Source organism: Hevea brasiliensis, chromosome 5 (genome assembly GCF_030052815.1).
Source record: "Hevea brasiliensis isolate MT/VB/25A 57/8 chromosome 5, ASM3005281v1, whole genome shotgun sequence".
NCBI lineage: Eukaryota > Viridiplantae > Streptophyta > Magnoliopsida > Malpighiales > Euphorbiaceae > Hevea > Hevea brasiliensis.
Genome location: NC_079497.1, coordinates 13,732,157 through 13,754,362, shown reverse-complemented (window position 1 = coordinate 13,754,362; position 22,206 = coordinate 13,732,157). Strand labels below are relative to the sequence as shown.

The following is a 22,206-nucleotide window of genomic DNA, read 5'->3' as shown; positions in this document are numbered from 1 at the left end:
TTTGTTGAAGATCTGCGAACATCTGCTGGATTTGGATCTATGAACTGATTACAAATAAGAAGCCATTGTGGGCAAAAGCTGCAGTGAAAAATGATTACTGTGGCAAAATCCATTGACGGCAATGGATTTGAGTTCCTGGGTTTAATTTTTAATTATTAGTTAAACATTGTAAATAATTTTAATATTCGAAATATTAAATTAATATTTTATTATTAAAAAAATTAGACTAATATTTTAATTGTTTTATTTGAGCTTAAGTGGAAATATTTGGACTAATTGGACTAAAAAGTTTAAAAAAGGCTTATTTGAATCTTGTAAAAAGGCATAGCAGCATATTTCAGCTTTATTCTATTAAAGATGGAAGTAATCAAATATCATAACAACATCTCAACATAGTAATAATAATAATGATGGATAATAACAAGCCTGAAATCAGCCAGTTTGGCGCGGTCGCCTTCCAATACAATCAAGCCTTAGCCTCCTAAGCAGCTGATGTACTAGGCTTTGCTTCGTCGTCTTCATCCTTGAACTCTTCCTCATCAGGATCATCCCGAGCCATCTTGAACTTCGAGAAATCCACTGTGCGACCTTCATCATTCTCGTCGTCCTCATCATCGAAAGCAGCCAAAATATCCCTGTCAAATTTGATAAAAGCAGGAGGCTTCCCCTGCTGCTTATACAACCTGGTCCACCACTTCTTCTCTGCCTTCTGTATAACATAGACAATACCTGTCTCAACAATGTGGAACTTGCTCCCCTCTACATCGACATTATCAAACAATTCAATTTCAGCTTCGTAATGGACGTCATCTTTAGTGGCAAAAACGCTGAATCCATCAGGTTCAAGCCTGAGATCTACATCCTTAGGATCAGGCAACTCAACATTAAGGTAAAGTTTGTCCAGTCTCTGCGCCCATCCGATAGTTGGGGTGGTACTCATTTTCTGAATGGAAGAATGGATAGGGAGCGGAAAATTGGACTAGACACTGTCTTTGTGTTGAATGTGGAGAAACAAGGTGATGGTCGACATCCTTATATGGGCAACAAAGGAGAGAGAGATCGTGTGCTTTCTTTCCCTCAGCAGTTGGACAAATTACGTAATGCACCAGTGAATTCACAAAGATTGACCCACATGAAATGACAAATTAATGAGTATCATGCACATAGATATAGGTATAAGTAAGTCTCATTAAATTCAGTTTTTCCCCCATATATTCAAGATAGATTTTTCTTTTTCAAATTATAATTAACTATTGTGCTCAAGCATTATTTTGTAATTAGTGTTTTTTTTTTTTTAAACAACTGGATGATGGTAATTAAAAGTGGGTGAAATTAATACTTGCTCCCTTGAGTGATTAACTAACTAAGTGTTTATAAATTTAATTGAAATTAGTTTTTTATATTTAATTTAAATTTTAATATTTCAATTTTTATTAATATCTTTTTTAATATTTCTTTATAATTTAATTTTTAAAATTTATGGCATGTAATTATAACTCACTTTAATATTTTATTTTTAATTTTTACATATTTAATTTAAATTTTTAATTATATGACATTTCTTATCACTTTTTGTAATTTACTATTTATAAAAAAATTAATTAATATATATAATTAAAATATATTACCATTCATAAAAATAAACAAATGAGAAAGATTAAAAGAAAATTTGAAAATGCCATCATGATGGTAAGCTGATAAATAATATGAAAAAAAATAAAAAAAAACATATGCAAAATCAATATTGGAGGCTCATCTTTGTATGTACATCTACAAATAGTTACATTTGCCATGCAATTATTATTATTATTATTATTATTATTATTATTATTATTATTATTATTATTATTATTTTAATTATTATTATTATTAGTTGGTGCTACTTGAACATTTGATTATAAATTCAATGAATTCTCCATAAATTATAGGAATTGGGAATTAACAAAAATTAAACAAAATTGAGGCTAATAAAACTTGAAATCATAAAATAATTTAAAAGCATTAGATGATAGAAGAAAGTTTGGTGGTTCAAATTTACAAAATGCTTATAATTGATAGACAAGATAATGATGAAAAATTCAAAATAAATTTAATTCAAAGCTAACATTACACCATTAATAAAGTTTGGCCATTTAATGACCATAAGTTACAAATCAATGCCATTAAACATAATTTATTATTTTATTTTTTTAATCATTTTGAAACATTAACAATTACTTTTTTAATTAATAGTTACATATTAATCTTAAATATAATATAAACTAAAAAATTACCTTGCTTTGCACATAATTATTAATAATTTTAATACGTAAATAATATATAAAAATAAAATAATATTTTAAATTTACTGTTAATTATTACGTATTTTATTTTATTAATTTTTATTTTGACTAAACTTTTTATCTCATAATCTTTTTTTAATGAAGATTTCATATAATATTATAGGAACAAAAAAGTATTGCTAAACATTAATAATTATTCAAAAATGAAAATTGATATAAGAAAGATATTAATAATGTTGTGCTAGGTAATAATAATAATGGTATAAAAAGAATTATTATTTTAATAAGAAATTATGATGAATTAGGATATTAATTATTATCCTTAAAATTGTTATAAAATAATATAATAAAGTGACATTAATAAACTATTATATGATTGAATGAATTCTTTTAATATTATAGAAAATTAGTGAAAACAAATCTTAAAGACCAAGATTGATAAAATTTGAGTAGAAACAATTTAAAAAAAAAAAAAACTATTTAAAAGCACTTGGACGAAAGAAGAAAGTTTATTGATAAACAAATGGCATGAAAAGTTGATTATTTATAGGCAAAATGGTGAAACCATTCAAGTTAAAATTCAATTTTATCGTTAAATTATTTCTAATTAAGAAAACGTTATCCATTTAAACATTAAACTTTACTCATTTAAACGTTGTCGTTTGCATTTATGAAATTTATTGCCAATGTCGTTCTCTATATTAAATGGATGCCTGCCGACATTTGACATTAATTGTCATTATTATTATTATTATTATTATTATTATTATTAGCAAGCTCTCTTTAGAATGCACCATGTGTAACTTTTTTGTAAATATCTGCCTACTTTTTATATATATAAATAGATAGATAGGTGTGATTATTGTTATATATGATAAATAATGTTTTTGTACAAATGATTTTATAAAAAAAATAATATAAATAATTTTTAAATATTATATTTAATAATAAAAATTTTAATTTTTTAAAATTAAATTTAAATAAATAATAATTAAATTATAAAAATTAAAATAATAATATAAATAATAATGATAATTAAAAGAAAAATAAAAAAATTAAAATAATAATTAGTAATATAAATAATTTCTAAATATTACATTTAATCATTAAAGCTTTTTTATAATTAAATTTTTAAAAAATAATAATTTAAATTACAAAAATTAAAATAATAATAATAATAATAATAATAAATTAAAGAGAAATAAAAATAAATTAAATAATAATTAGTATAAAAAAGAGTTATTTTATGAAGGGTGGCATGTGATAAATTCTTTAAATTCTTTAAAAAAAAAGTCACATAACAATATAATAAGAATACTGCCTATTATGTATAAATTATTAAAAAAAATAAAATATTAATATAATATCATTAAAAAAATAATAATTAATAATTGACAAATCAAACTTTCATTAAAAGCAGAAAGTAACAACTTCAAGGAAAAAAAATATTTTTTTTATGAAAAAAAATTAGAAAACATGCTGATTTATTAAAAATTAAAAAAAAAATTTATGATAAAATTCATGTTCATACCGTTCTACAACTAAAAGTTTTAAAATTTATAAGAACTTGAAAACATGTTTATATATTTAAAACAAAAAAAAATCATTTTCAAATTTGCAATAAAAAATGTGTCCATAAAAAAATAATTTTTTACAACTAGAAAATTTAAATTTAAATTTTTTATATTATTAAAAGATTATCATTTAATGTACAATTGAAAAATCAAAATACGTAATCAAAATCAAGAAAATGTATTATGAAGGTGTTTGACCAATTTCTGACTGAAAATATATTTTTAAAATATAAGTCAATTTAAAAGTAGGTAGTTTACTTTTTTAATAAAAATACTTAAAACGTTACTTTTAAATAATTTAAGTATTTTAATTAAAATGCATTTAAAATGACTAAAATGGTTATATCACATTTTTCAGTAGTTGGAAATTCATTAAAATAAGGATAGTGTTGGTATTTTTAAAAATTATCAAAATAATATAATATTTTTATTTAATTAAAAAATAATTTTAAAATACATATCATAACTTATTTTAAATAATTTTTAACTTATATGTCAAATAAAAATTATTTTCTTTATAATTTTTGTTTTGTCAAAGATAAAACACACACGCATAAATTAATGATAAAAATTAACCATCATATGAACCACGACAATTTTAACCATACTTATAACTTTTCAAATATAAGTAAAATTTTCCGCCAATGTATATGAAGTGTTGCCTTTCTATCTATTATAAACTTTTTCTTAAGAGCTAAGATTGGGATTTACTTTAGAAACAACAATTTTTATTAAAAAATATTGAAAAGCATTTTGAACATGAAGGTTGATGATAATTAAAAAAATTGACAATTTGATTTTTTTTAATTTTTTATAAGAAAAATAAAATTTTGAACACTATATTTTCCTTTTTCAAAAAAAAAAAAAATTCGGAAGCTTTTCATTCCCCGATTTCAAATTTGAAATTTCCATTGAAAATCATTTAATTTAGAATAAATTATAATTTAATCCTTTGATTTGATTAAACCTGCAACTTTGTCCTTTTATTTCGTTTATTAATAAACTTACCTACTGTTAAAATTTTAGTTAAATTATTATTAATTTAGTAAAAATGATGACCTTATCTTTATTTTCAATTTAAAAATAATTTAGTCCATAAGATTTAATTAAACCTACAACTTAATTCTTTTAATTTTAAAATAAAACAATTTAATTATTGATATTTTAATAAACCTATAAGTTAATCGTTACGGGTTGTCATTATAATCACCAGTAATTCTCTATTAAATTTAACAAAAATAATTAAAATGTCTTTGACTTTATTTTCAATCCGAAAATAATTTACTTGCTGGTGTTTTGTTTTATTAAGGATCTACATCCAGATTCATATTTTATTTTTCTTTTTTCATATAATATATATATTATTAAAATAATAATAACAAAGAATTTATAAAATTATAAGGGATTAATTGTAAATAGTTTCAATATTTAACGATCAATTTATAAAATATATGAATGATTTTACAATTAATTAAAATTTTTAAAGACTTTAAATTAATTAATTAATTTATATTTTTTATAATTATAATTTAAATATAAAAATAAATTATTAATAAAATAAAATTTATGAACTAAATTATTAATAAAATAAAATTTCATAAATTAAATTATTTTTAAATTAAAAATAAAATTAAATGCATTTTGATATTTTCATTAGAAATAAAAAGTAACTTAATTGAAATTTTAATAACAGAGATTAATTTATAAATTTATTAAAATTTGGGAAGATATGGATGATTTAATGCAAAACATACCGAATGAAGAGAATGTTTTCATTGGTGGAGATTTGAATGGACATGTAGGAAGTGATAGACAAGGTTATGAGAATGTTCATGGAGATTTTGGTTTTGGTAGTTGAAATGAGGAGGGAAAAAGCATCCTGGATTTTATTATGGCATACGACCTAATACTAGCAAATACCTACTTTATAAAAAGATAGCCACATTTAGTGACTTTCAAAAGTGGGCAACATAGAAGCCAAATCGACTTCCTCTTAACGAGGAAGACAAATAGAGCTCTATGCAAGGATTGCAAGGTCATTCCAGGAAAGGCTTTCACAATTCAACATCGGTTGATGGTCTTGGATGTCAAGTTTAGGAACAATTCAAGTAAAGTCAAAAGAAATAGTGTAGCTCGAACAAAGTGATGGGAGTTCAAAGAAATAAAGCAAATGAAGTTCAAAAATGAGCTTCTCGAGTTTGAAGTATGGAAGCTGGATATGGAGGCCAATGATATGTGGATACAGATGGCATCAAAGATTAGAGAAGTAGCTAGAAAAGTACTTGGAGAGTCTAAAGGATATGGAACACCCTCAAAAGAGAGATGGTGGTGGAATGAGGAAGTACAAAAGGTAATGAAGAGAAAAAGGGAATGGTATAAGAAATTACCTAAATGTGATAATAATGAGGCATATGAACAGTACAAGATAGCAAAGAAAGAGGCAAAAAAAGCAGTTAGTCAAGCAAGAGCACAGACCTTTGAAAAGTTATATAAAAAACTTGAAACTAAAGAAGGGGAGACAGATATTTATAGATTAGCAAGGAGGAGAGAAAGGAAATGTCAAGATCTTAATCAAGTTAGGTGCATTAAGGATAAAGAAGGAAAAGTGTCAGTGAAAGATGAGGACATTAAAGAAAGATGGAGAAATTATTTTAATGATCTCTTTAATAATAGTCAAAATGGTAATAGCGTGAATATAAACTATAGAACAATAGAAAAGAATGTAAATTATACTAGAAAGATTAGATCTTTAGAAGTAAATGAAGCACTTAAGAGAATGAAAGTGGGTAAAGCCTGTGGACCTAATGAAATACCAATTGAAGTATGGAAGTATTTGTGAGATATGGGAGTGGCATGGTTAACTAAATTATTTAATAAGATTCTACACTAAAAAAAAATGCATAATGAATGGAGGAGGAGTATTTTAGTACCTATTTTTAAAAATAAGGGAGACATACAGAGTTGCTCAAACTATAGGGGAATTAAACTCATGAGCCATACTATGAAGTTGTGGGAGAGAGTTGTGGAGCAGAGACTACGTCATGATATTTCTATCTCTCTCAATCAATTTGGTTTCATGCTTGGTCGTTCAACTATGGAAGCGATCTTTCTCATTAGAAGTTTGATGGAGAAATATAGAGATGTGAAGAAAGATTTACACATGGTTTTTATTGATTTGGAGAAGGCTTATGATAGTGTTTCAAGAGATGTTTTATGAAATGTGTTAAAACAAAAGAGGGTATCTATTAAGTAAATACAAGTGTTGAAAGATATGTATGAAGGAACAACTATTATTGTGCGTACAGTGGGAAGGGACACAAGAGATTTTCCGATCTCAATTGGATTACACCAAAGATCAGCCATAAACCCTTATCTTTTTACATTAGTTTTAGATGAATTGACGAAACATATACAAAAGAGTATTCCTTAGTGCATAATGTTTGCGGGTGATATTGTTCTGATAGATGAGACACGAGAAGGAGTTAATAGAAAGCTAGAGCTTTGGAGAAGTACTATAGAGTCAAAGGGTTTTAAGTTAAGTAGAATAAAGACAGAATACATGCATTGCAAGTTCAGTGAAGGCCAAACTGGTGATAGGGAAGGAGTTAGTTTGAATGGAGTGGTACTGTCCCAAAGTAATCACTTTAAATATCTAGGCTCAGTCCTTCAAGTAGATGGGGAATGTGAGGAGGATGTTAGTCATAGGATTAAAGTCGGATGGTTGAAGTGGAGACGTGCCATGGGAGTTTTATGTGATCGTAAGATTCCTAATAAGTTGAAAGGAAAATTTTACCATACAGACATACGACCGACTATGTTATATGGTAGTGAGTGTTGGGCATTGAAAGAGTCGTATGCGTCTAAGATAAGAGTTACAGAGATGAGAATGTTAAGGTGGATGAGTGGCCATACTAGACTAGATAAAGTCCATAATGAGAGTATTAGAGAAAATGTAGGAGTGGTGCCAATTGAAGATAAGTTGAGAGAATGGAGATTGATGTGGTTTGGTCGTGTGAAGCATAGACATACAGAGGCTCCAGTTAGACAAGTAAAGCACATCAGGGAGGATAGAAAGAAAAAAAGGGGTTTATCTAAATTAATTTGGAGGAGAGTAGTATAACATGACCTAGAAGCATTACACATTTTTAAGGATTTAATCCAAAATCGTTTAGAGTGGATAAAGCGAATCCATATGGCCGACCCCAAATTTTGATATAAAGATTTAATTGAATTGAGTTGAATTGAGTCTGTTAGATTTTAAAATTACAAGGAAGTTACAGGGATTTACCCTTTAATTTAAATTAAAACGAAAAATAAGTATTTTATTATCGTCCCATCCCATGATGGCATGATGTGGTTCCGGGAACCAAACAATCCGGAGTTAAAGGCTTTAATACGCCGTTATGAAACCTAGCCCATTTTGAAAAATACATTTGCTCTAGAGGCTTCGAATGAGGGGACAAATTTGCTTATAGTAATTTGAGGTGTGTCGTTGTCCTGCATTTTTTTTTTAGTAGTCATTTTTTTTAACATAAAGGTGAATGGTATTAAAATAAGTAGATAGAGAGAGAATCGAACTGAAACTTTCTCACTTTTTACACTTCGATGGTGAAGCAAGACCAATTGGTTGGCACGTTCAATTTTTCCTTTTTTTTTTTTTTTAACATGAGATGCGTTTGGTATAAAATAAAAAAAAGGCCTTATTTAATTCAATTTCAAAATACAAAAAGTTGTAAAATTCAATTAAATTTCATATTTTGTGTGTTTAATTTAAAAAAAAAAATAAAATTCAGTTCTAGGAATTGGTTATAGCTAAAATCAATCCTTATCAAATTTGATGAAATTTAAAAATAAATTTCATAAAACTTATATAACAATATTTTCTTAGATTAAAATATCCTTCTAAAAAAATTTCTTCTTAATCATTCATATTTTTTAGCGATACATCAATTCTACTTAATATCATTAATATCATCATTAGTACAAAATATTCTATATTTGTTCTAACTTTTTAATATTTAAGTTTATTATACACTTATTTTAAAAAAGTTTTTTATACATTTAATAATATCATTATTTATATTATTATATAAACATTCTATATTATAAGATATGTAAATTTATTTTTTATTTATTACTATATTATTAGTTGGTTTATATATTTATTAACTATTATAAATTTATAAGGTATAATATTTTGTTTTTTTAATTCTATAGAAAATTATAATTTTTTAATTTTACTCTTAATTATAGTTTAGGAAATGCGCATAAATGAATTTTAATTCTAGAATTATATTAAACGTGAATCATATTGAATTCAATTGAATTTTGCATTTCAAGCTATATCATATCAAACAATAAAATTTATTTCAAATGAATTCTAACTAAAATTCAATTGAATTCTACAAAATTTTGAATAATGAAATTGAATCAAATACTGTGTAAGTGTTACTCTTATAAATCTTAACCTATAAAGAGGGTAATTGTTCACTTAATCCCTCAAATTTAACATTTAACCCCTATAAAGAGAATAGATATCAAATAAGTTAACAATTACCTTACTCTCTTTAAGCATTTAAACAACATTAATAAAAGTTAAAAATTATAAAAGTAATAATTACCTTTTATCAAACACCCTATTATAGTTTACTGACTTAAATAACACAATTTCTAATTTCAATTACTCCACATCAAATCCTCCTCTAAATGTACCAGAAGTACTAAATTTTAGTGGTCTTAACAATCATATAAATGTAATCTCCTCCATAAATTAGAAAATATAAATCTCGCATTTATGTGAGTGAAAAACAATATACTCCAAATGTATCATATAATTTACCACATATTTAGAAACAAAACATCGACTAATTAATATTCATATACATTTATGTACCAATGCCAACGAAACTACATATAGGGAATCTAGATATAAAAATAGATGTAATTGTTTTCAAAAGAAAAAAGGGAAAAAAAAAAAAATCTCTCACCACGCCCATAACTTAATAAGAACATAATGCCCACCCCAAGCAATTCTCAGCATGAAAAGATATCCGGGAAGCTAAAGAAAAGAACAAGAAGCAATCAACCGAGTTTCTGCTTCTCCAAAATCCATTTTCGAATACATTCTACATCAAACTTAACATACAACTGCTTTGATTTCTCGTATACCATCATCGCATATTTATCAATAATACCTTCGTACCTCTCATAGAGTGCTGGAATTGTAAGTATGATAAGAAGACCTATCAGAGAGGAAGACATAAAATCAACATTAACAATGGAAAATGAACAAATTCAACCTCAAAAATTTTGCTTCTGTTACATTGCCAAGTTAACTATATAGTCGAAGGAGAGGCGAAACTTAACTGGTGTAACCCAAAGTAAGAAAATCGGCTAAGCCACCAATAATAGATATCAGCAACAGGTATCCAGCTACTTCAAAGAACAAATTTGTGTTCTTACCCAGGGCAATGTCCTGGGAAACTAAGAGAAAAGCATTCATGCGACTGCGAATGAAAGCTGCAACTTCATTTACCATTTCTTCTGAGAGATGCAACTCTGGTAAAGGTGGAGCAGGTCTGCTCAAGGGAAGGGGGACAAAGTTCAATTAATTTATCAAGGCTTTACCAAAGCGGCTCAAGAAAAATAGGAAAGTGATCAATCAGAAAATTTATAGTGTTTAGATATCCTGGATGCAATAAGTGTGTCAAATTCAACCTCAACAGCAATTGCTTAGAAAAGAAAATGAAGAAAAGCTTATCCCTTTCATTTAAAGTAGTCTCTGCTACTGACAAAGAGGACGGGAAATGCAGGCGACTAATTCTAAAGAGTGAATTTTTATGAGTAAACAGACAGACAAACTCAAAGTTATTATCATCTGCCTCTGGATTGATAATAACTAGACCATAATAAAGTCTGAGGTCACTATCAAACTAGTACACATTATTTAAGATGAACAAAATGAATTTTAATCTCAGTTTATTAATTTATTGGGTGTGCAACTTATAGAGGGCATAAAAGAATTCATTTGCTACTGCTGATACTATCCTACTAAAGTTAAAGAAAACTCAGAAGATGGGTAATGCAATTTCCTAAATATCAGAAGATAAGAAATACTATTAAAACCCAGATCAGTTCTTCAAAAACTCAAGGGAAAAATGCTAAAGTTGGGTAATGCAATCAACTAAATATCTTTCAAATGCATTAGAATTGAAAAGGCACAATATAAACTCGATTGATGGTCAAGAAGCAAAATCTGTTTGGAAATTACCGGTTAAGAATGGCAGCAGATTTGGCCCAAAGAAAGAGAATGGTAACAAGGAGGAGAAGAACACTAGAAACAAGTGACAATAGAGTGTAGCCCGATCTCTCAAACACCACCCAAGAAGCTAGAGCTACTAACAATATCCCAACAGTAACATTCTTTTGCCTCCATAGTATCACATCTGCAACTGTTAAACAGAAGATAATGAAATAACTCTTAATCCCATATAAAACCCAAAACCTCTATTGGATCGCACACTTTATTTTTAATTCTTCATTTCGATTCTTGAAAAAAATATATTTATTTTAAGAAAAAAGAAATGCTCCGACTAAAAATGCAGACGATTAAGAGGTAAGACGGAGAAGTTTTTTACTCACCAAATCCTCCTCCAAAGATCTCATGAACAGTTCTTTGCCTGTTAAACAAGCGATCCGATGAACCCATTCAGACGTTATAATTCACAGCAGAATCTCAAATCCAGTTAAGATCCCTAAAAACCCACTAAGAAATTACAGGAAAGAAAAAGAAGAGGTGGTTTTGGTGGAGCGATCTTCTTAAAAAAGAAAAGAAATCGATTGTGTAAGTGTTTTCATCTACAAATACAAATGCAATATTGCAATAGAAGGAAGTCCCTTGAATATGCTGAAGATGTGTGGTGGGTGGCGAAGCGGGTCTGAAGTTCCAGCCTAAAAGCGTCAAACAGCCCATGGCTTTTTCTAGCTTTTCAGCTCCTTTGTTTTTGCCACCCAAAACATAAAAATGTGTATAAATTAATAATTTCTATATTAATACTTAAAATTATACAAGGACATTCCCTCATGGGTAGTGACCGACTCTGTCCCCGCGAGTATCTGACTAATCTTCAACAGGGTTGAACAGAACATAGCAATTTAGGGGGCTAAGTGGCAGGGTATCCAAAGCAGTTTTGCCGCAAATTCAACACCAAGGGGCAAGGGATCATGTTCGGGATGGAATTAAAATGGGTTTACTCAACGAGGCAATTCAGGTCCCAAGGACCTCTCAATTGAAGGGGGAAACAAGTCGCAATGTTTAATTATGGTGATGATTTTCCGAGTTATGAGAGGAGTTCAAAGAATTTTTGTTCAAATGGCTCATCATGCAATCATGTTTAATCAGGAATAAAGAAAAGCTAATCTGAAATCTAAAAGAATGCGAATCATCCATTCGGTATAGTTGAGGGGGTAGTTTCTTATAGAGTTCTTATGATGTCAATTTGGCGTAATCTATGATCAGTAAGTATAATGAATGTATATGCTACACATTTCTGTCAACGGCCAAGGATGTTGGCTAAACATCCTAGCTGACATGGATCAGTGTCACAACTAATAAAATATTACTTCAAAAGAGCATTTCTTATTTTGCAATTTTTTCTTCCCCTTCTTTATTATCATTTTCAGTACTGCCAACTTCAACCCTAGCCTTGTCTTGGGAAGAATCCATCAAGCTGACCGCTATTGCAGCTTTCACATCTTCATCTTCAAATTCTGTAAGCATGTCTTCAGCCGGGTCTGAATGTTGTTGAGACGAATTGATTCTCTGAAAACCCAAAGTCGAGTTACAGGATTTGGTAATCCTCTCGGCATCTTCAGGAGAGCCACTGCCCATAACCATTTGAAGCTTCAGATGATGAGATAAGAAACTGTTTTGGGAAGTTTCCTCGCACTAAAAAAATGCTACAGCCAGAGCTCTTAAGAGAATCCAGATAGACCGCAAGGTGAAACTTAGACAGGTGCTGTGGGGCAGCATAAAGACTGTCAAAAGTTATACCACCCCGCATTCACTTTCCTTATGCAGAACCAATGATCTTGCAAAAGACAAATAAATGCATTTTCCAGATCATGGTCAATCTGTGCAGGCTCCGCAACTGGACTGCTAAGGGAATGACTTGTAAATCCCACACCTCCAAAGCCTTCTGTAGGACCTGCAACCAAAAGAATACCTCAATCTTTTGAACTGCAAACACGTCCTTCAGTTTCTTTACAGAGGATACAAGATTAAGAACCTCTTCCACTACAATATAGACACAAAAACAACCATTAAAAGAAACTGCAACCTATAAAATGTCCCCCACAGTGATGCCTTTCATGCAACACCACTAAACCTTTGCAATAAGTTCTAAACTTAATTCAAGTTTATCTGTCAGTCTCCTACCCATCATATCTTTTCCTAAACCTCATTTGCATTCATAAAGCCAATTAAAGATGTTATGTGATACTGAAACAATTAAATGATTTTCTTAGAGATTGAAAATATGTCTAAGGTATAACATACAACTTCACCAAAATTGTACTTTGTAGATTGGATAATATTTTCCCTCCGTATTCTTGCATTCCTTACTTCCATCCTCACTGTTCTTCTTTCGGTTCAACCCAACTAAACATGCAAGTATTGCTAACAAGTATAAAATATCCAACATTTATTAACCCAAAATTTCAACATCCTTAAGGAAATAAACATATTTACCGAATCTAAATGAAGAAATAAAAATCCACAAAAGAAAAATCTAAATATTAAGAGTCTTCATTTGTTTTGATCTATTCAAATCTGTCCTCAACATCAGGTCACTTGAACTGAATTTTAGATCAAAGTAACATAAAAACATACCAATTGCAATGAGAGTTATTTTCTCTATCCTAGCTTTATCAGCATACCAATGGGGGAAAAATCAAACCAATGCAACAAAGGATTTTCATTATTCCTTCCACTTTACCAAAACTCTAATTATTCCCTGGAAATGACTTGACCTAGATGATTTGATACACTCATCCTTTATATCAGACTAGCAAACAATAGAAGAAAAAAAAAAGCTCTATAATTCAGATACCATCGAATTCTCAGCAACTCCATAGAGATAGAGCACAGAGAAGTAAAAGAACCAAATGTGAGTATCAATTCATAGCTAGAAATAGGATAACAATTCAATAGAAACAGATATAAAACAAGTTAAGGTGGCAAAAAACTGGAAGGCATTTAATAATCACATACATATCAGTAGAAGTTTAAAGATAACTTCCAAATTCAAATTGTTTCTCGATCATCCATCAAATTAATCAATCTTTATCAACCATGTATTCCTAACTGACAAAATCCACAAATTTTCTTTCCGTTCTTCCAAATTTTCCTTCTTTTCCTTCTAAATGATCAGCAAACAAATTATAAATCGGAATTGAAAAAGAAAGCGAACCTGTATACTAAAGTCGCCGTCCAAGGAGACATTATGGGATTCGGCGGTGAGGAAATAGCCAGTGGAAGCGTCGCCCTGTTGCATCATCAGGCGCTCCTTGCAATCAAGATCGGAAGCGAGCACCGTCAAATCGAATTCAGAGAAGAAGGACCCCTGCAACACCGTGTTGACGCAATGTACGGCGCAAAGTTAAGCCTCTTGCACCTCATGGTACAACATCCCTCCATTGCTAACTGCTTCCATTTGCTGTGAATCGAAATTAGCTTAGAACCGAGAGTGTGAGAAAAATTTACTACGTTTTACATATTTTTTAAATACAAATATAATTATTAAAATCTTAAAGATTTTAACATAAATAAAAAAAAAATTTACTAAAATACAAAGAATTTGAACAATTTCAATTTTAACATTTTTGCTGTTGAATTCTGTTTCAAATTATTATTATTAAAAATATAAATTTTAAAATATTTTGAATATAATATATTAAAAATTAATTTAAAATTAAATTTAATATTTTTTAATTAAAATTATTTGAATTTGATTTAGTTTCAATTCTTACTATAAATTGAAATCAAATTAAATACAGTTAAAATTTTAATTTGATTCCAATTTAATTTAATACTTTCATTTGGTTCTTTGATATTTTAGATTAATGTTTTACTTTTAAATCTTGCATTCCATTTTGATTTAATTCAAATTCAGTCATTGAAAAGATTTCATATAATTTCTATACCATGTAAAGTAAAATCTAAATCATTATTGAATTTTAAAGTGTTATATATATATATGAAAATTGAAAGAATTGACATTATTCCTTTAATAGAGTTATTACACTATTTCTCTAATATTGTCACATAATTTCTAATATTGTGACTTGACTTGAAAGTTTTCATGCTGCGACCCGATTGGGATAAAAAGTGAAATCTGTGGTGGTAGCGTAGGGCAAAGATCCGAAACCCACCACTAATCTCCTTGAGGGTGCGAGGGCAATGCTCCCGTGGTATGGATCAGTATAAATATTATAATATTCTACCATTTACGGTACAGTTGTAAGATATTCGGGAAATACACTGGGGTTAGGGTTTGAGAGTTTGAGTGATTGTATCTTGCTCTTTTCATCATAGTGAAACTTTTTCTCTTATCTTGCCCGTGGACGTAGACCTTACGGTTGAACCACGTTAAATCATGTGTTATTCTTCTTCTCTTTTCTATACTGTGTGATTGTGCGATTTATATGTGTGACTTAAATTTGCGTGCTTGTTATAAAAAACTGGTATCAGAGCTTTGTGTGCAAAACCTAGGATTTACATATGGCGTCATCTTTAACAAACTATGAAATAGTGAAGTTTGATGGTGGATCAAGTTTCAGTCTGTGAAAGATTAAAATCAAATCTTACTTGATCCTACAAGATCTATGAAAGGCAATCAATGATAACTTTTCAGAAGGTATAAAAGAGGCGGAGAAGGCTAATCTGAAGGAGAGAGCCTTGAGTGCAATTTTCAAAAGCGTAACTGATAATGTCCTACGCGAGATTGCTGGTGAAAGCTCAGCGTCCGCGGCATGGAAGAAATTAGAAGAGTTGTACACTGTCAAATCGCTGACCAATAGCCTGTATATGAAGAAAAGGCTTTACAATATGAGAATGAGCGAAGGTATGCCCATCAAAGAACATTTGGTTGAATTAAATTCAATCATTATGGACCTGAAGAATATTAATATTGAGATTGATAGTGAGGATCAGGCCCTTATTGTGTTATGCTCTTTACCACCTTCCTATGAGACTTTTATTGATACTTTGTTGTACGGGAAAGACAGTATTTCACTAGACAATGTTAGTAAGTCTCTAAAATTGAAGGAGTTGAAAAAGAATTTTCTAAATAATAGAGAAAGATTTGAGGGGGAAGGTTTGGTGAGCAGGGGAAGAACACATTCAAGGGAGGGTTCTTCCAGCAGGAAGAAATCTAAGGCCAAATCTAAGTCGAGAATAAAAAAGGCTAACTGTTTTGAGTGCAAGAAGCAAGGTCACTACAGAAGAGACTGTCCCACATTGAAAAATAAAAAGGGAAAGCAACCAGAAAGTTCTGTGAATGTGGTTGACAATTTTATCGATTCTGATGGTGACGACAGTGCTGAAGAAATTTTATTTGTGAGTTCAGATCATGGACAAAATTCCTGAATTCTTGATACTGGTGCTACTTATAACATATGTCCACACAGAAATTGGTTTATCACTTACAAACAGATGAGTAGCAAGGTGTTTCTGGGCAATGATCGTGCATTTTCTATGGAAGGAATTGGTAACATCAGATTGAGGATGTTTAATGGCGTTGTCAGAATTATAGAGTGTTGGCATGTTCCAGGACTAAAGAGGAACCTAATTTCTCTTGGGACACTTAACTCTCATGGATTCAGATACCATGCAGAGAATGGAATTCTCAAAGTGTGCAGGGGCTCTATGGTACTCATGAAGAGCAGTTTGGTTTCAGGATTGTATATTACTCAGGGCAGTACAGTTTCAGGGGAAGCTGTAGTAGCATCCGGACGCAATAATTAGAATCAGACTCAATTGTGACATATGCATCTTGGTCATATGAGTGAAAGAGAATTATCTGTGTTGAGCAAGCGGGATTTATTGAATGGGCAGAAAACAGAATCTGTGGACTTTTGTGAACATTGTGTGTTTGGCAAACAGACAAGGGTGAAGTTCGATAAAAAAGCAGTGTGCAAGACCAGAGGAACAGTGGATTATATCCACTTAGATCTATGGGGTCCTAACAGAATCCCTTCTTAAAGCGGTGCCAGGTACTTCATGACTTTGATTGATGATTACGATCGGATGGTATGGGTGTATTTTCTAAAAATAAAAAATGAGGCATTTTCAACTTTTGTAAAGTGGAAGACGACGATTAAGAAGTAGACAGAAAAGAAGGTCAATCGTCTTAAAACTAATAACGGGTTGGAATTTTGCAATAATGAATTCGATGCATTCTGTAGTAATGAAGGTATAGTGAGACACCGCACTTGTACAAGGATAACACTGTCACACCTTACCCCTCTGTAAGGCATAACATGATCCCGTAGAATACCTAATGAACTACCAAACTTCACCTACCGATAACTCATTAAGTACCCTACAAGGGATTTTAAAACAATTTTCTTATTTTTGATAAGTGGTGAGCATTTCTAATAAGTATTTTAAACATATAATTAAGTTGAAAGCTAGTTGGAAATTTTAGCCCATTTTATTTTTCTGCAAATTTTATAAAAATTTTGACAGAATTCCCTCTGTATTATGAGAAAACAGTTCTTCAAATACCTGTAAAAAGCACTTCTAAAAATTTTCTCAACAACTGCTTCAATTTCATACGCAATCTCAATCAAGTTCTCAACACATTTATCAACTTTCAATTTCAAATCCACTATCCAATGATCATCAAAATACTAACAATCCATTTCATTCAAATTAAATAAAATAGTTCCATTCATATTTCGTTAGAAACAAAACAATTTAAATAGATCATTACAAAATTTACATTAAGAGAATTTCAAACTACAATATATATTACAACTTTATACAAATTTTATATAACTGCTCAAGACCCATTTTTACATGTCCATACATTTATGTGCAATATATATATCAAAAGAAATATTTACAGTTAGGGTATAAATTATACCCGAAGACTTTAGGCTGAATGATCCTCAATCTTTAGCAGCTCAGTCTGCTGCTCCTCTAGTCTCTGTATCTGCGATAGCAATAAAAGCTATCGCTGAGTACTAGGACTCAGTGGTGCACAACATACTAAAATAATCTTTATGCAAAAATAAAATCACATTTATTCAAAAATCTGACTAAACATGAGCATTAAACACAAAACATGAATTATGAGATTTTAATGCAAACCACGTTCATTTCGAAGTATCAAAACACATTTCATAAAACTCACAGTTAGATTATGTCATTCGAAACAAATAGAATCTCAATAGCCAGAGGCTAAAGAGAAATCACATCACAAGGCTAGCTAGCTCAAATATATGGATATCCATTCACATCCTCTTCTATTGGCACACCTCAACACTTCTCCAGAGAAGGAATCAAAATTCGAAACTAATTACCCCCATTAGTCGTGCTAGTGAGGTGTTCAAATATATGGTCATGACACTGTGGTTTCAAAACTTATCTTAACGATTTGCTAAACATTGCGATTTCAAATATACACAATAACTTTCACATTTTAAATCAAAACATCATAAATAATGTCACAAATAAACTTTCAACAATTCCAAATCACAAGTAAAATACATATTTCGTTCACTTTATCAATGAATTTTAAAGCATGGAGATGTTGTGCACAAACCTCAAGCGAGTCGTCCCTGAGCGTCGACTCGGTTCCTCGGGTTCCTTCCCAATATTCTTTTCAACTGAAACACACAATTTTACAATGTTTCAATACTAGAACTTAACACAAATCCAAAATAAATTTAGCTTCACATTTACCTAGTTCTAACGTGTTAAATTCGACGTTCTCGAAATTTTTGTGTTTCGGGTTCCTATTCACTATACTATTCAAGTCAAATAGTTGACTTTCTAAGGCTTAATAGGTATGGGAACTCCAACTTCACCCACATACCACATTTTGGTCATTAAATTTGTTGATTTTGGTCATTTTCTCAAAGCTTAAATCCTTTTGGCCAAATTGTCAAAATTTCAGTTTTTGTGCTCCAAGTTGCACTGTTCCATTGGCCCTTTTACTGTTGGAATTTGGCAAAACTTCCTTCATAGAAAATGTTCCTTATTGTCTTAAGTGTATTCTCATTTTTGGATCACCCCAATTGGAGTTTTGTAGCTCAAGTTATAGCCAAAATACAATTACTGTTCATGTGCACTGTTCATGCTGCAATTTAGGTTCTGGCAGATTTTTGATCCAACTTCGTTCAATGATTTGATCAAGTTAAGTCCGTAATTTGGTCTAATTTCCTTCACACGAAATGTTCTACTATGTCTTAGGTTTCCATCGGTTTAAGATTCACCTAAATCGGAGCTTTCTAGAGAGAGATATAGCCATTGAAACTTTACTGTTCAAATGGCAATGCTGCAGTTTTGCAGGTTCAGTAACTCAACTTTGCTCAATAATTTGATTAGGTTAATGGCATAATTTGGGTTGGTATTCTTCATGAAAGTTTTAGATCTATATCTTATCTAATTACTGGTAAAATTTCAGGTCATTTTGACCTTCCTAGCTCGAGTTATGACCAAATGAACAATTACTGTTCATTTGGTCAGTTTGTGCAGTGGCAGACTGCTCTTAACCAACTTTGGTCAATTGGTTCACTAGGTTTTGGTCAATTTTTGGGCATGGTTCCTTAACGAAAATTGTGTCATTTTATGTTTATTTTCATCCCCAATTGGTGGCATATCAATTGGACTTGTAAAATTTCTGTTTTGGTCCTTCAAAGTTGGCTTGGTCATGCTGCCAGCAGCATGACCATTTACCCTACGAATTTAACTTTCATTCTCACAATTTCCACACATCTCTTTTGGTCATTATTGACCATTTTTCATCTCACAATAGACCAAAGTCATCATTTAAGCATTTCTCCAAAATTTGGTTCACAAACCCTAACTCATTCATCTCATGCATTTAACTACATTTAATGGTTTTAATGCTAATCATTCAACTAAGTAAGGTTTCTTAACTCATTCAAAACCCTCAAGCCATACAATTGATGTCCCCTCTTCAAGCTAGCCGAATTTCAGCAATGGTCCTTCCCCCATATTTTTATTTCATTTCATAAATTCTAAGCTCATTTCAACCACTAATTATGCATTTAAATGGAAAAATAAGGAGTTTAATATACTAACCTCAACTTAAAGCTTCAAATCTCTCTCTTATCCCTTCTTTCCTCTTGTAGTCTTCTTCTCAAATTATAATAACAAGCTCTAGGGAGTATTTTAAGGGGGTTATTAGGATCAAGTGGAGAAATTAAAGCTTGAGTGCAAGCTTTAATGGAAAATTTTCATGGAGGGAATATGGGGAAGATGGGGCGGCAAGATGGAAGGAAGAAGAAGTGATTTTTATTTTTTTTTCTTTTATTTTCTTTATTTATTTTAGTTATGGAAGACCACAAAATTTCTAATTAATTAATTAAATTAATTAGTTTAGTTATGGCATCATGCATGAGGTCATGCATGATGTCATCACCTTTTTACTTTTTGATTTTTCCTTTTTTTTTTTCTATTTTTCTATTAGTTCTTTAATTTAATTCTCGATTCCGAAATTTTCTTTTCTCCAATTTTATTTGTGATTAGGTCGAGTCACTTTGGGTCAATTGACCAAATTGCCCCTCGCCGGTTCATCCCGGTTTGCAAATAATTACATATTTCTTTCGGTTCCCTGACCTAATTATTTGACTGACTTAACAGTTCTTTTTCGTGATTTTCTCTTTTCCACTGTATCCATAAGAGTCCTAAGGACCGCAGCGTCACTTTTTACGGTTCGAAATTTGAGTTTAAAACGATTTCGCAGTCATTCCTGAGAAGGTCACCCATCGCTGTGACTCTCGGCTCGTTTAACTTCTTATGTTCTATTTTTCTTGTTTATACTTAACTAATTGGACATTACTAATTATTTGTGTTTATAGCTTCTCTAGTTGTCTTAAGTGTGGTTCTAATCCCTTAATTGTCCGGACCGACACCGGTCACCGGAACAGTGAAATCTACCAGGCTATGCAAACTGGGATGTTACAAAACTCCTTTTGAGATCTGGTCTGATTCACCTGCTGATTACTCTCAGCTGAGAGTGTTTGGTTGCCTTGCTTATGCTCATGTGAGGGATGGCAAGCTTAAGCCTAGGGCAAGAAAATGCATATTTCTAGGGTATACATCTGGAGTGAAAGGCTACAGGTTGTGGTGCAATGATCCAAAGTCTCCACGATTAATTATCAGTAGGAATATGACATTTAATGAGTCAACTTCATTGGATAGTCAAAGGGAGAAGTCAATAGCAGAATCAGATCACGGTGTCAGATAATAGGTGGAGCTTGATATTGATACTTCAGCAGTTCAGTCCAGTGATTCAGAGGATGAGGTGCAAGATCCTGAGCAACAAGAGGATGCACCTGAACAACAGCAACATGAACCATATAGCATTGCAACTGGTAGAGAGGAAGACAGATTAGACCCCCACAGAGATATGCATATGCAGATTTAGTTGCGCTTGCCTTGTCAGTTGTTGAGATAGTTCATGTGCATGAACCCAGCAATTATAGAGAAATTATTTCTTGTTCAGATGCAGATCATTGGGTAGGTGCTATGAGTGAAGAAATTGAATCTCTTCACAAGAATTAGACTTGGAAGCTTGTAACATTGCGTAAGGGACAGAAAGTGGTAGGCTGCAAATGAGTGTTCAAGAAAAAGGAAGGCACTCTAGGGCTTGAAGCACCTCGATATAAGGCACGATTGGTAGCAAAAGGTTTTACTCAGAGGGAGGGGATTGACTTTAATGAAGTGTTTTCTCCAATTGTGAAGCACAGTTTTATTAGAGTCTTACTTGCTATGGTTGCTCTTCATGATCTAGAGCTTGAACAACTAGATGTGAAGATAACATTTTTGCATGGTGAGTTGGAGAAGCAAATTTATATGAGTCAGCCTGAGGGATTTGTCATTTCAGGTATGGAAAACCATGTTTGCTTGCTTAAGAAATCTTTATATGGTCTGAAACAGTCCCTTAGGCAGTGGTACAAAAGATTTGATAAATTCATGGTTCGTAATGACTTTATTCGTAGTTCATATGACAGTTGTGTGTATCATAAGAAGTTTTCATATGATTCCTTTGTTTATTTGCTGTTGTATGTGGATGACATGCTTATTGCTGCTAAAA

At 30.8% G+C, this 22,206-nt stretch overlaps 2 protein-coding genes and 1 pseudogene across 2 annotated transcripts; all 3 read right to left on the bottom strand.

The window, feature by feature from the left end:
- Window positions 1-310: 310 nt before the first annotated feature.
- Window positions 311-1,020, bottom strand: LOC110652034 (co-chaperone protein p23-1-like). Its single transcript, XM_058147056.1, has one exon. The coding sequence runs from the start codon at window positions 938-940 to the stop codon at window positions 482-484; it is 459 nt and encodes a 152-aa protein (XP_058003039.1). The 5' UTR covers window positions 941-1,020; the 3' UTR covers window positions 311-481.
- An 8,649-nt stretch (window positions 1,021-9,669) lies between these two features.
- Window positions 9,670-12,107, bottom strand: LOC110667975 (reticulon-like protein B12). Its single transcript, XM_058147055.1, has 4 exons — window positions 11,498-12,107; window positions 11,127-11,307; window positions 10,223-10,434; window positions 9,670-10,098 (listed from the first exon to the last, which is right to left on the bottom strand). The coding sequence occupies exons 1-4, from the start codon at window positions 11,562-11,564 to the stop codon at window positions 9,938-9,940; spliced, it is 621 nt and encodes a 206-aa protein (XP_058003038.1). The 5' UTR covers window positions 11,565-12,107; the 3' UTR covers window positions 9,670-9,937.
- A 153-nt stretch (window positions 12,108-12,260) lies between these two features.
- Window positions 12,261-14,568, bottom strand: LOC110668007 (ataxin-3 homolog; annotated as a pseudogene).
- Window positions 14,569-22,206: the final 7,638 nt, after the last annotated feature.

Coding starts and splice junctions, on each gene's coding strand:
- LOC110667975 (XM_058147055.1), bottom strand. CDS start 11,564: ATGGGTTCATCGGATCGCTTGTTTAACAGGCAAAGAACTGTTCATGAG. Junction 11,308..11,497: donor GATCTTTGGAGGAGGATTTG/GTGAGTAAAAAA, acceptor TCTGTTTAACAG/TTGCAGATGTGATACTATGG. Junction 10,435..11,126: donor TCTGCTGCCATTCTTAACCG/GTAATTTCCAAA, acceptor TCCCTTGAGCAG/ACCTGCTCCACCTTTACCAG.
- LOC110652034 (XM_058147056.1), bottom strand. CDS start 940: ATGAGTACCACCCCAACTATCGGATGGGCGCAGAGACTGGACAAACTT.